At 42.1% G+C, this 14,864-nt stretch overlaps 1 protein-coding gene across 1 annotated transcript in view; it reads right to left on the bottom strand.

Annotated features, from left to right (window-relative positions):
• LOC121168088 (collagen alpha-4(IV) chain-like) overlaps positions 1 to 14,864 on the bottom strand; it is a 141,263-nt gene that overhangs the window by 52,740 nt on the left and 73,659 nt on the right. The window contains exons 15-25 of the mRNA XM_040997854.1: positions 13,734 to 13,814; positions 12,953 to 13,006; positions 12,429 to 12,488; positions 11,566 to 11,610; positions 10,995 to 11,048; positions 10,234 to 10,303; positions 9,610 to 9,714; positions 7,508 to 7,672; positions 4,930 to 5,019; positions 3,841 to 4,004; positions 257 to 329 (exon numbers count right to left, since the gene is read on the bottom strand). Coding sequence (XP_040853788.1) covers positions 257 to 329; positions 3,841 to 4,004; positions 4,930 to 5,019; positions 7,508 to 7,672; positions 9,610 to 9,714; positions 10,234 to 10,303; positions 10,995 to 11,048; positions 11,566 to 11,610; positions 12,429 to 12,488; positions 12,953 to 13,006; positions 13,734 to 13,814 — 961 coding nt within the window. The remainder of the gene's footprint in view (positions 1 to 256; positions 330 to 3,840; positions 4,005 to 4,929; positions 5,020 to 7,507; positions 7,673 to 9,609; positions 9,715 to 10,233; positions 10,304 to 10,994; positions 11,049 to 11,565; positions 11,611 to 12,428; positions 12,489 to 12,952; positions 13,007 to 13,733; positions 13,815 to 14,864) is intronic.

The raw sequence follows: 14,864 nt of genomic DNA, 5'->3' as shown, positions 1-14,864 counted from the left end.
TAGTGTTTCAAACCCAAGTTCATCCCCAAGGTCATTTGAACCTATAACCAAAGGATCATTTCTCTTTTTAAGTAAGAGATGAGGTTTGAAGCCCAATATTCATAGGACACTAGGAAGGACATGGAATATTGTTAAAGCAATCAACAATTGTAAGTTACACAGAATTGATCTGTAGTCACAGGGGAAATTAGAGCAAGAGATTGGCCCATATGTCATTCATAAAATGACAGAGTGCTAAGTGATGAATCACACTCACCTTTAACCCTTGGTACAACCATGTTGCCCTTTGCTCCTTTGCTGCCAGGTGGTCCAGCGGCACCCGGCTGTCCCTTGATGACAAATCAGAGCAACTAATTAGATTACTTGTGATGGGTCAGAAGTTATTCCCATTTATGTGTATCTAATCTTTCGCTTTTTCCCCTCCTAAATCTTGTTTAAGATTCTGGTTTGGCTCGAGCCCAGCAGGTGGCCTAGCAGCTAAAGTCCTTGCCTTGCATACCCTAGGGTGCCACATGGGCACTGGTTATAATCCCAGCTGCTCTGCTTCCCATCCAGCTCCTTGCTTGCAGCCTAGGAAAGCAGTCAAAGACAGCCCAAAGCCTTGGGACCCTGTACCCATGTGGGAGACAAGGAATAGGCTCTGGGCCCCTGGCTTCGGATCAGCTCAGCTCCAGCAATTGCAGCCATTTGGGGAGTGAAACAGTGAACGAAAGATCTTCCTCTCTGTCCCTCCTTCTCTCTGTATATCTTCCTTTCCAATAACAACAACAACAAAAAAAGATTCTGGTTTGGCATTCTTGATCTCATTCTCTTCCCTCCTTTCCAAGGTGCCATGTCTTGTAAAACAGAGGCTCTTGAAATGCAGGGAGTTAGCAGGAATGTTTCAAGGTCAGCCTTATGATACAGTGTATTAATGCACTGCCTGTGGGGCTTGCAGAGCGCTGGTTCAGGTCCTAGCTGCTCCACTTCTGACCCAGCTTCTTTATCATGTACCTAACAAGGACGCAGAAGAAGAGCAGGTAATTGGACCCGTATCACCCACGTGGGATACCTGAATGGAGTTTAGGAATGGGATACCTGGTGGCTTCTAGCTTCAGCTTGGCACAGCCCAAGGAGTTGCACCCAACTCAGGAGTACGCTGGCAAATAAAAGATATCTCCATCTTTTCCCTTTCTTGCCTTTCCTATTCCCCTCTCTCTATCTCTGTAACTGCCTTTCAATTATCCAAAGATAAATAAATCCTTTTCTTAAAAAAAGAATGGTTATGCTGATGTCATTAAGGGAAACTCTGGAGACAATGCACAGGAACTCTTGACTGTGCCACCTCTAATTGGTCTTTATCTCAATTAAAAACTTGCAATGAAAAACTTTCAATTATTTGGGGCTTTGTAATGTACAATTAGAGAAAGGGGAGGGTGTGCTAACCATAAAAATTGCAGATGGATGTTTAAGATAAGTATATGATGATTAAACTATGGAAATAATACAGAGAGTAGTAGTGACAGAGCGGGAATAGTATCTTTGATATAACCAATATATTTTTTTTCTGCATACAAGTAAACAACTAATTTTGGCTGATAAGATCATCTTTTGAGCTGGACAGTTCTCTAAGATGGGATTATTTGACCCAAGTTTTTAAGTGTTTCATGTCATTGAATAGTAAACCACACGATCCAGAAACACACCGTTGGGACAATGAGTAGTCAAGCAGCACATAACACAGCACTCAGCTTAAGCTTGCATGTCTAATGACCTCAGCAATGAAAAACGCATAGCCAGGCAACTGGCAAGGGTGGAAAATGAGCCAACTCTGAACTTGGCTCATACAGATGCTGGTTGCTTGTCTTATTTTCATACAATCTTAACAATGTGTTCAAATAAGTATAATTACCTTTTCAACTGGTTTGCATTCATTTATGAGCTCTGAGCTATATATAAAGAGAAAGAGAGGCAAGCATAGAAAAAAACTCAATGGCCGCCTAAAGCGTGTAATGATAAAGATGCCAGAAATATACACAGAGAGTGCAAAAACACAGTGGGATTAAATGGTGAGGAGTCATTTAATATTGAGAAAAATAGCTCTACACAGCTCAGTATTCTGGGAAATATCACTACAGTGTGGCATCCTGTTTATAACAGTGTCTGTGAGACAGCAAAAAGGTGGAGGAGACAAATTTTTAAGTACAAATAGACAAGTTAGAAAAAGGACTTCAAATGTGGAGGGCTCCCCTGCTGGACAGCTACTCTCACTGTCGAGTGTGAGTTGGAATGGGGGCAAACCAGACCAGGCAGGGCAACAACACCTGTGGAACTCATGTGAGCCAAACCAGGGAAGAGCCAGGCTTGGTTGACTGTCCCTACTGGTGCAAACATAAAGCAGAATGGGTGAGGGTTGGTTGGGCTTTGCCCCAGCATCAGATAGCAGATGCTGGCACTGGTGGCTAATCTGTCAAGTTAAACTCCAGAACCATCCGGAAAGTGCATGATCCAGAAGTGGGAGTGGCCTAGTACGGAAATAGTAGACACCTCCCTCTTGGGTTACCACTCCCACTGGACAGCATGAAAACCAGGACTGGGGCAGGGGTGGCTGGACAGAACGGCACCCGCCAGTATGTGTGGGCTGGATAGTGGGGCTGGTTGGGATGAACTAGGCTTCAATGCCCATTGACATGTACAAGAGCTAAATGGGATGTGGGACAGACTGAACAAGTCTGTTGTACATACTGGCAAGCATGGGAACCAGGGTAGGGGGCAGGCCTGGTGAGGGTTATGGGGAGTCGCCCCAACTAGGCTGCAGCTCCCACTGGTTTGCATGAGGGCTGAGTATGAAGTGGGCAGGATCGGGCTGGACTGCAACACCCATTGGTTCGTGTGGAAGACAGGGCTGGAAACAGAACTGACCCAGCAATTGCAACCACCAGCAGCATGTGCATAAGCTAAATGAGGTGACAGATGGTGCCGGGCCCTTTACTTGCAATTACACAAAAGAATCAGGTCTGGGATCACCTCAGATGAAGTTTCTTTGGGGATCCCTCCAACTGAACTGCTGATCTCAGAACCCCAACCATGAAGAGACTATGTCAGCCAGTAGATTCTGAAGAGATTTCATTGTGCTTGGAACAGCGAGGCTGGCAGCAATTCAGAACTGTTGAACTATCAAAACTGCTTAAGCAGGACCCTCAGAACATGCCTCACATCAGGGACCTGGGATGGGTGAGTCTGAGTGGGGCTTCTCCCTTTATCTCCCCCTTTACACCAGATACAGAAAAAAAGAGAATGTGGGAATAATAGTTTTACCCACTTTCCTGTAGTCCTTGACATTTTGTGTCCTAATTAACCATGTAAAGATTGTCAAAAATAAAGAAATTTTTAAAAAGTTCCAGTCTCATTCACCCACAGAGCCGGTGCTCTGCGATCCCTCCCAGCCTCCCACCACCTCTTTGACTGCACCTGCTCCTGTCCTGCCCCTCACTCTGCCCACTCAAGCCACACTAGATGCTGGTGGGCTTCATCTCCATCTGCCATACTATGTCTGCTTGGTGTCTTTGAAGCTCCAGAAATGTGGAGACCATGTTGTAAGCCCTTTTGTGTCTCCCTACATGGAACAGGTTCTGGGAATGTAGTGGGCCCTCAATAAATGCTAATTAGTTGATAAAAGGAATTATGAGTAGATAGATAGTTTGATGGAAGACTAAATACAGGTTTTTGCAAGGTATTATTGATTACAGGTTGAAAGGAGATATATATATATATATATATGTATATTACTATATATTAAAGACAGGCACAATTCTGCATTTGTCTCTTTTAATTTAAAAGATACTGGCAAGTATTACTCACTGGAGGCCCTGGAGATCCTGCAGCACCAGGAGGGCCTGGGTCTCCTTTTTCACCAAGCCAACCAGGGGGTCCCAAGTCCCCCTTGCTGCCCTGTCTCCCAGGAAATCCTGGTGGTCCTGGGGGACCCATGGGACCAGGCTTGCAGTCACAGAGTCCTTTGTTTCCTAGACAGAAGATAAGAAGCAAGTTTGTCACATTTCCAGAGCAAAATTCCCAGTGAGAGTTTTACTATACAATAGAAAAACCACAGAGCAAATGTAGACCAGAAAGCATCTGATATGAAGAACTCTTTATGCAAGCTTGTCAGAATATGTGAAATAGGGACTGTGGCACGGAATACCCAGACATGGGCCATACTAGGTGGGTTTTTCATTTCTCAGTAAGTAGAGTGGTTTTTCGTTTTTTGTTTTTCTTTTTTGTCTTAAAATAAAAATCCTGACATAATGGGGACTAGCTAGTTTCTAAATAGTACTGAAAAAGCAGCTTGGCATTTGTAAGTTTTTTAATCGGCATTACTGAAAAACCCAAATAAAATTAAAATACATAAAAATTGCTTACAGCACAAGCCCTGATTGAGGAGACAAGCTATTTGATGGCCGATTATAGATGCCTTACATATCATAGTTGCAAATTCACCACCAAGGCATTTGCTAACCACCGGGAAGCTGAGTCACAACTCGCACTTAGAACACCCTGTGTCTGTACTCATGCCTAATCCAGATCAGGAAGACACCCAACAATTTAGAGTGATCGACACTGATCAATTGTGGAAACATGGGACCCACCAAGGAAAAGTGCCATGGAGCATCACTGCAGTACCGTGTCTGCAGCTCTCGAGGGAGCCTCGTGGGCAGAGTCACCGTATGGAGGCAAATTTCAGAGCAGGCTAAGTGTCTCCTTTATACCCTGGCATACAAAGTTTTGACTTTTGGGTGAACTTTAACCACATCATAGCAAATAATGAAGCGTATTACTTACAGGGTTACCCAAAGTGAGTAACAAATCTGAATGAGGTGTCACACTACGCAGCTCACACACGACCTCCCCTTGTGGTTGTGCCCAAGATTTCTGCCTTGGTTTCATACTTGCCTTTTTCTCCTTTCAAGCCTCTTCCTCCTGGAGGACCCATTCTTCCCTTTATTCCTTGAGGTCCAGGGCACCCAGCAGTACAGTATATCACTATGTGGTGGGAAAAGGGTGGGCAGAGAGAATCACATACAACTCATGAATGTTTTCTATAGAACAAGCCTCTTTGTACTCATACCTGCCTTTCCTATGCTTCCCCAACAAGCTCCCCCCAATATTTGTTCCATTCTTTCCCTAGGATTCTTTCTCGGTGTTAAAGGAACATAAACAGAGATAGCCCAAGTAGTAATCCTGGCATGGATGTCCCAGCAGAATCATTTGTAAAGTCATCCTTAGTCTCAGCATTAACTTAGTGGGCTGGAGAACAAAGTCATGGACAACAGAAACAAGCCAACCTCCAGAAACATTTAAAAACTGCATCGAAGTATGTCAAAGATGTTCTCCTCTTTGGTTATCAATCACTAGTTAATGAAAAATGAGCTTACAGCAGGGCTTGCAACAGCAATATTTCAGATACATTGAGCTTAATAGGACAGATAAGATGCAAAGAATAAGTTCTACACTCTGCCCAAATCCCAGCAGAAGATAGTAAGACAAGAAAAAGGCATACATAAAGGAAAGGGAAGAACCAGCATCAAAACATTGTGGAAGGATTTTGCCAGCTTCTTTCTACACAGACAATGGGTAAAGCTAAGCAGGAAACAAATTCATACCAGAACTCTCCCCTGAATATGAAGATTTTGAGCTTCAAGATGAGATTTATTAAAGAACTGATTAGACTGTTAGATTACCTTCTCAAAAACTGCAACAACAAACAACAACATACAACAATAACAGAAACGGCAAGAACTGGAGAGAAGAAAAGAATGCAGTAAGAATACTTTCAAAGAATCAATATAATTTAAGAAGCAGGAGAAAAAGGTATTCCTTCCCAAAATGCAGACCACAAAATAAAATGTTTCATGAGAATAAGAACAACTGAATTCTTAAAAATTATGCAAATAGTGTACGCCTTATGAGAGTAGAAATTTTAAAATTCAGGAGAGGAAAGTGTAATCTAAATAAATCTCCCAGAATATTAAGGAAATAATGAGGCAAAGAGTAATAAAGATCAGAAAAAACAGTCATACAAGATTAGTTATAAAATAATAAGATTAGTTACAACATATAAAGTACAAAAGAAGGGGGGAGAGAGGAATAGAGAAATGTGTCAATGAGAAGCTTTACGAATTTTTTTTAAGGAAGAAGTTTCTCGGATTGAAACTGCCCACCGAGCGTGAGCAGCAAGTGAAATTATATCTACACAAAGGCAACTCATTGCAGTATTTAAGACATGAACATCAGAGAAGTCCTATAAGCTTTCAAAAAAATAAAATAAAATAAAGCCTCAGCTTGAAAGAATCAAGTACCCACATGTTGGAGTTCCTGGGAGCAATGCTGAAGGCCAGAGAACAATTGAAAAGTCCTGAGGATAAAGGATTTCCAACCTAGAATTTTCTATTCATCCAGACTATCAACCTCAGCAGAGAAAGTCATTTGCAGACAAGTATGATTTCTCCAAGTTTCCCCTTTTGCTCACACCCTTTGCTGAGCCGTACAATGAGGGGAGAGACCACTGCAGTGATACGCATTGTGGAAAACAGGATACAGACAGGGTAAGGGGGGGCAGGGGAAGAGAAAATTCCAAGGACAATCGTAAAGGGAGCTCTCAAGAGAGCATCGGAACAGCAGATCAAAACTGCGACCTGACCTAATTGGAATAAATTTAAAAAAAAAAAAAAAGCAAGCAAGCTTCACTCCAGGAGAAATTTATTCAGAGATAATACTGATAGAATGTTTAATGAGTTGGAGTACATAGTGATAAAATTTACATAATACTGCATGATTTGAGGTTAACAGTATGTATGCTGGAAACCAAAGGAGCATACACAAAGAGGAAACAAGACAATTTGCTAAATGCTGTGCTGGAAAAGGAATACTACATTCCATGATGTAGCTCAGTGCATTGTATCTATACAACCATTCAATGTACACAATAAATATGCAAGCAAAGCTATACCAATTAGTCTACCACTAGCTTAGGGAAGTGGAAAATGACCACATGTACATTGGGTAGATGGCGGATGTAGGGAGAAGTCAAAAGATAATACTCAAACTGAAACATTTAGAAGTAGCATTGCAAATACATTGAAAATAAAAAATACAACTTTAATCCTGGGGTTGAACTCATTGCCTATGGAGAGCAAGGAATGAAAGAAGTATTGCTTTTGGATTTGAATCCCTCAAAACAGGCCTAATAGGACAGTTTGACCCTCAAACCAAATGCCAGATACCAATAAAAATCAAAACTGTATTTAAAAGTTGTATTAATTTACAAAATTCTATTAAATTCAAATAATCGTACATACTTTAATCAGTGTGACTGCTTCACAACTGTATTTGCTTATAAAAGAGCATTAATTTTCTAATTTGGCTCATGACATAGAGCTTCTAACAGATTTTGAAAGTTGGATTTTCTAACGATACCATAAGTGTCCCCGGGAGCACAAACAATAATGAATGGGAATAAGGAATACGTCACCATCTGATCCTGGGGGTCCCTGCGGTCCTGGTGCTCCAGGAGGGCCGGGTGATCCTGGCAGCCCTGGTCTCCCTGGAGCTGAGTCAGGTCTCCCAGGAACACCAGGTGCCCCTGGAAGTCCTGGCAGACCAGGAGACCCAGGTGGGCCAGGAGGTCCCTTCATGCCTGTGAAAGAAGCCAAGAACAGAAAACTCATTCTCAGTATAATGTTCCTGTAGAAGAAATTAAAAGCAGTACATTTTTCCTTAGATCATCGACTTCTTAAAGGAAATTAAGTATGGCGGTGGAGAACATTCTATTCAGCAAAATAAAATACACAGAAGGAGAAGCATTTTGTGATCTCACTTATCCGCAGAATTGCAAATACAGGCAGTAGAATGATAGCTGCCAGGGGGCTGTAGGAAGTGCTGAATGAAGTAATATTGGTCAAAAGGTGCCAAGACACAGTTGTGCCAGGGAAGTTCTGGGAACCTAATCTATGGCATGGGAATGCTGATGCACAATTCTATAATGTAACCCTGACAGTGGTAGGAGACTAAGTCTTCAACTGAATCCTCAGCACACACACACACATTCACACTCAGGATGACTATGTAAAAGTGGCAGACACGCCAATAACTAGAGTTCGGAAATCCTTTTACAACATATGTTGGAACATCAAGTGATCAACGTGAAGTTACACATTTTTTTATGTCAGTGAACTCTCAATAAAACTGTTCTTATACAAATAAAACCTATTCTAGATGACAATGTCACAAGAAGTAGAAAAAAAACAGGAGGTGCATCAAGTTTGCTTTTCCACCAGGAACATTACTAGCCTGGGCTTGACACATGGGAAGAAAAGCACAGCTCCAAAACAACCGAACCAACATGAGCCTCCTGTGAAACATGCGTGTAAGTGGAATTAAACAGATTTGGGGGGGATTTCTTACTCTCCACGCCCCAACTTCTCAGGGTTATTGGAAAATAATATTCTATCTATTTCAGATCCTTTCCCATCTTTTCAACACCAATAATTTAGTAAGAATACTAGGAATAAGCAAGTTAGCACATTTAGTATATAAAAAGTAGGCTCATAGAATCATCTGCATCCAGATGAGGTCTAAAAGCACACTGCGGCCGCAGGTAAACGCTGGCAGCACTGGACAACCCACTTCCCTCGCTGGTGTTCTGGCTCCCCGACTGAGGCAAGCCTTCAGAGGAGAGCAACAGACTCTCACAGCTTGCTGCTAAACAAGCCTTGTCACTGTGTCTCCATGGAAAATGGCGGCAAGGACAGCCCAGCCCTCTTGCACTCTTGCAGAAACTTGACATTTCACCATCAAGAGGTGGAGGGAGGAGGGACTGACTCCTCTCGAAGAAGACAGCTTCTTCCCTGAGAGCTCCCGCACTTGGGAAAACAGTGCTGAGTTGCTACAGAAGCAGGCGCACAGCTCTGAAGCCCCCATGCTGCAAGAAGCCAAAGTCCAGAACCTGCACAGGAAGGTTCTGACACTACGTGCAAAATGCAGGCAGAGGGCCCTAGCCAGGCCTTTCTGTCCATCCCAGCCATTATGCGACTACAATCACATGAAAAATCTCGGAGTCAGTGTTATTCGGCTTAGCTCTTCCTGAACTCTTGAACTGCAAACAAAGGGAGGGAATAATGCACTGATTACTATGTTGTGGGTCATCTGTTCAGCAGTGGACAACTGGAACCCTGTGGGTCATCAGTAACGTAGCATGTAGTTAAATGAATGGTCATCAGTTATTATTGCAAATGTTATCTTTATTCCTCACGTCATGCTATAAAGATGATATCTTCAAGATAAGGTCCTGAAGATTTGGGCCAAATATGAGTAATGATATTAATAGCTAATATACTATGTCTATACTGCAAGCCATATGGTATTCTTATATGAAAGGAAAGAAAGAAAGAAAGAAAGAAAGAAAGAAAGAAAGAAAGAAAGAAAGAAAGAAAGAAAGAAAGAAAGAAAGAAAGAGAGAAGAGAAAGAGAAAAGAAAAGAAAAAAGAAGAGAAGAGAAAAGAAAAGAAAAAAAGAACCCCAATGCAGATTCTGATGCAGAAAATGTGGCAGGCAGAAAAGCTGGTGGATTCATACCTGCATTGGATTCCCCAGGCCTGCCTGGTGGACCTGGGGGACCGGGTGGTCCAGTGGCCCCCATTTCTCCATAGCGACCAGGGAAGCCTGGATCCCCTGGAGGACCTGCCAGAGATGATGAGACATGTGAGTAAACAAACATATACAAGAATTGTAGAATTGACTTTGGGTAAGGCCAGGTAAAGGCTGTAAGAAGATACTTGAATTTTTTTGCCATATTTAAAATAGAATATCCTAGATGGAAATGCTTGTGGCTGCCCTTCCCCTGCAGATGTAGGAACTTTGTAGGGAGCTTTCTTTGTTATTGGTGCATGGAGCATCTGGTAGGTGTTAGTACAGTGGAGGATAAACAGATACAGTACCTACTATGTTTTTGAGCATATATATATATGAAAGTCATGACTTTCTGAAGTTGGCATTCTAAAAAGCCCAATATGTGGCTTATCTATTGAAAGGAAATTTAACATCTTCTGCTTCTAGAAGGGAGTCAAGAGGCACATCTGAAACTGCATATGTAGTCAGCCTACTGTGCAAGCTACCAAAATTCTCGTCCTAAGCCCTCTGCAGCAGCCACTGGTGTCTCATTTCCACATGACCCACAGAAGAACTGAACAAGACGCAAACCTTTGACTGGAAGAGATGGAGTGACCAAAGCACCTGGTGGTCCGGGCTGCCCGCGGTCTCCGGGATCTCCCTGAAATCATGCACATGTTCACTTAGGAATATCAGGACTTTCTCACACTGCTTGACAATGAACGGAAAGGGGACCATGTGCGCATTCACACAAGATTGACTATTGCCTAGACAAATGAGCAATTCATGTGATTTGGGGAACAATAAAGAGGCATCATCCAGCTACCTACAAATACGTGTCAATAATAAACTCACAAAGGCTCTCGCAAAAGGGAAAGTACCATTCCAACAGAAGTGTTCCACATCCTTCAGTGAAGTCAGTTGACATAATATCTGCAACTCAGCATTCTGCAACAGTCTGTCCTAAGACCTGAATCTACATTTTATTTTGGCAACAAACATCTCCCTGATTGAGTCCATTTAATGCCCTCGTGGCTTGCCCTGCCAGGTAGCCGAATGAGAAGTCATAGAGGTTCCTTCTCCAGGATCCCATTTTTTTCTTTTCAATCCTGTGTCAGTCCATGGAATTCTTAAAACTTTATTACTAACCTTCAAGCTTCACAAAAGTACAACAGACAGATTCATGGAAGGTGGCAATGACCTGATCATCATGCATCGCAATGTTCTGTATGAATTAAATAACCGTGTCTTCCAAAAATCTTTAAAATGTCTTTAAAGCTTTTTCATACATGAATTAACATAAAGGGCTTTTCGAGAGGGGATGTAGACAAACAATTTCACTTTCTTTTTACCTTAGGGCCAAGAAATCCGAGCAGTCCGGGCTCTCCAACAAGCCCTGGTTCTCCCTACAAACAAGCAAAAACATGTTTTATTTATTTATATTTTAAATTATGTTTATTATTTTTTGTGAAGCAGTTTTGTAGGTACTGGGATTCTCTCCCTTTCCCTCGCCCCTCTCCCTCCTTACTTTCCCTTTCAATTATTCCAGCCACTCACTTAGTACACAGTATCATTCTCCAGCATCAGGTACAGGTTCAACATTCTGCTGCTCACGTGTACCATGGCATTGTGGATGTAAAGGCTTTGTTTTTAATGTGATGGAGGGACAAATGAGCTCATCCTTATTTAACCTGAATAACACACGCTCACTGAGACTGTGCATTCTAAACAATGTTCCTGGGTTGCAGCAGTTTTTGCCTCAGATTTTACATTCACAGTTTTTTGCAATCCATAATATGGATGTATCTACTTTTTCAGTTCCATAAGCGTTTACATGCAAAAGTACAACTCCCAATGATACTGAATTGCATTGTTGTATTTACCCGTGAAAACATGGTTATCTTTTGAATGGGATACATTTACCTTCAGTCCTGGGAAGCCTGGAGGTCCGTAGGAACCTGGGTCCCCCTGACAGAGTCACAGAAGCAACACAACAGAATTAAGTCACAGTGGAGGAACCATTATCTCATGGCTATTTAGTCTTGTTTGCAAAGGTAGATGAATAAAAGTAATAAATGCAAAAATAGATCCCCTCTGTTCATAGCAGCGGTTACATTAATATTTTCTTAAATATTAAATTGGATTTTTAAAAATTGTTTTAAAAGTACTCCTGATTTAAATAAGGACATGCTTTTGTTCCTGTTTATTTTCCAATTTTAATCTAATGCTTACAATAGGACAGATATATTTGAAGTCCCTGCAAATAACATGCCCAGAAATAAACAGGTGTTTGATACATAATCAACAACAAAAATGACTGTGGAATGTGGTATTTCATATTCAATACTAAACGTAGAGCCAGACAAACTCAGTCTCATGCCAACCTGCCAGACCCACACAGTGACTCTTTGAATGCACATTCAACTAGTGACATTCCTGGAAGTGACTGGAGTGATATTGTGCTTTTGTCCTTTCTACTGCCTCTAGAACAGCGTCTTGCTTCATCAAATGGACTCAAACAGACCATTCTGCATAACTGCTGCATTGGCCCTGAGCCAAGCGAGAGGTGCTTCACTCTTGGTGACTGCTCCCTGCCCACCGCCATCTTCTGCTCTCCTACTTTCAATGACAGGGACATTTGGCTAGCACGCAATTATTCTCCACAATGTATCACCGTTTGGTGAGCTAGTCTCTACTTTCTGAGCTCACAGGAATGTGGAGCTAGTCTTAGAAAAACATGAGAGATGCCTCCAGGTCCCCAGAAGTTGGCGATGATGGAGCCTCACCCGAGGTCCTGGGAATCCGGGAATACCTTTCTCTCCTTTTGCGCCTACACCAGGTTCACCCTTGAAGAAATGACAATATTTAGAGAGATTCAAGCAACAGTATTTCAGCAATTTGAAAAGTGAAAACCGAAGGAAAAGCAAAAAAGCTTAAAGATTGAACTAGTAAAAAAAAGTTCTAACAATATGCATTACAATTAAAGCACTATCAAAACTGTTTGAGCAGGACCCTTGGAGCGTGCCTCATGTTGGGGATCGGGGATGGGTGGGAGGTAGGGTGGGGCTTTTCCCTTTGTTACTTCCCTAACCCCAGATACAGGGAAAAATGATTATATTAGTGTGGAAACAATGATATTACCCACTTTCACCCTGTAGCCCTTGACCCTTTGTACCCTAATCAACTAACATTATTAAAATTAAAAAAATAAAATAAAATAAACCATTAAAGCACTAAGATTAGGCAAAATAAAAATAAAACATTAAGAGAGTATCCTACTGTTCGGGAGGCAGGGAAGTACTTAGAGTACCTTGGGTCCTGGAGGTCCAGGCAGTCCAATCATTCCAGGAATTCCTTTCAAACCCTAAACATCACAAAGAATATAATCTGGTTTATTCTCATTCTTCAACTTACTGAATTCCTTCTCTTTAAGAATCCACAGCCTATTTCACTCACTTTCTAAGATAAGGAATTATAGTTTATCTGTCACTAGTTGGCACTTACACCGCCTGCACCACTTCTGTGTGTGAGAGGTGCATGCACAAACCAATAGGACAGCTGGGGAAGCAGCCCTCAGTCTAAGTGGTGCTTCTGAGGAAGGCAGAGAGATTAACCACGTCACTGGGAAGGACTGAGGTATCCACTTAAGATACTGGGTCTATGCATGGCGGAGGCTAACAAAGGGTTCCTGTGTCGCAGGAGTCCTTGGTGGCCCCAGCTCTTCGCATTTTCCCATCCTAATGAACAAACCTGAGGCCTGTGTATAACATCTAAAGGATAACCAGGCTTTGGGGGTTGTTTTTGGTTCACATTTCAAAACAATCTGAGTTCTTTTATATTAACAAAACAATGTGAATTAAATTAAGGTCTTGGCCCAAGTCGGTAGCTCAAGCCAAGTCCACTGCCAACAGCTGAGTAAAACCAAGAACGCCGGGAGCCCCTGAGTCTCCGTTTTCCATTCTGAGCAATGGGACTAAGGAGAGTTCTGACCTGAGGTCAGCGTGGTGAGGCACAGCATGAGCACTAGGCTCTCACAGGCACGTGGTCGGAGACTTTCCCGCGCTACTTTACCAAGTGGCTCAGGAGCTTACCTTTTCTCCTTTATACAGATCAAAGTCAGGTGGCTCCACCAAGAGGGTGGGTCCAGGAGAACCTTGCAGGCCAACCTCACCCTTTAAAAGAAAAATCAAGAAAAGAGGGATTTCATACAAATGTACGGGTTTAACGACTTTCTCCTGTGCTTTGTTTCCATTCCAGTGTATCACAAACTTCAAATATTAATTGTGAGAAAGGCATCTTGTAATTTAAAATGACATTTGTTAAATTCTTACTGAAATGTAATACATACTCATTATTAGAAACAAGTTGAGGGGCTGGCACTGGGGTGCAGCGAGTTCTGCTGGCAGCCTTCATGGAGTGCTCGCCAGAGTCCTATGTGCTCCAGCTCCCAGCCAGGCCAGGAGAACAGCAGACGATGGGCCAACAACCTGGACTGCTAACTCCCACATGGGCCACCCACAAGAAGTTCTGCTACGGCCATTTAGGAAGTAAACCAACAAATAGAACTGTCTATCATTCTGCCTTTCAAATAAATAAAGCTTAAAAAAAAAAACCAGAAAAGTAATCCATAATATTACTATAATTCAAAATAATTTGTAAAAATCTTCATACATTCTTGCTGGTGGTAGCCATGCACGTATGAACACACATTTACATATACACATATACATAGGCTCAAAGATGGACAGGTGTGTGAATGGTTTGATATAATCTAAGACATGATATACTCAAGTAACACTATGTATTAGATAAGCACAAACTAAAATAAATGATTTTAGTAAATTTTCCAAACATTTTACATTTTTCCTTTATAGTCACACCTTTTTAAAAAAATATGTATTTACTTTTATTAGACTGGCAGATCTACAGAGAGAAGAGGCAGAGAGAAAAAGAGACAAAGATCTTCCATCTGCTGGTTCACTCCCCAAATGGCTGCAATAGCTGAAGCTGAGCAGATCTGAAACCAGGAGCCTCTTTCAGATCTTTACATGGGTACAGGGTTCCAAGACTTTGGGTCAACCTCTACTGCCTTTCCAGGCCACAAACAGGGAGCTGGATCAGAAATGCAGCATGAACTGCCACCCACATAGCATGCCAGTGCTTGCAGGTGGAAGATTGGTCAGTTGAGCCAGCCCCTTGTCAGTATTTTTCTGCTATACTAA

This window comes from Ochotona curzoniae, unplaced genomic scaffold (assembly GCF_017591425.1).
Source record: "Ochotona curzoniae isolate NIBS_2020 unplaced genomic scaffold, NIBS_Ocur_1.0 patch53, whole genome shotgun sequence".
NCBI classification, from domain to species: domain Eukaryota; kingdom Metazoa; phylum Chordata; class Mammalia; order Lagomorpha; family Ochotonidae; genus Ochotona; species Ochotona curzoniae.
This window is presented reverse-complemented; position numbering and strand designations above follow the sequence as displayed.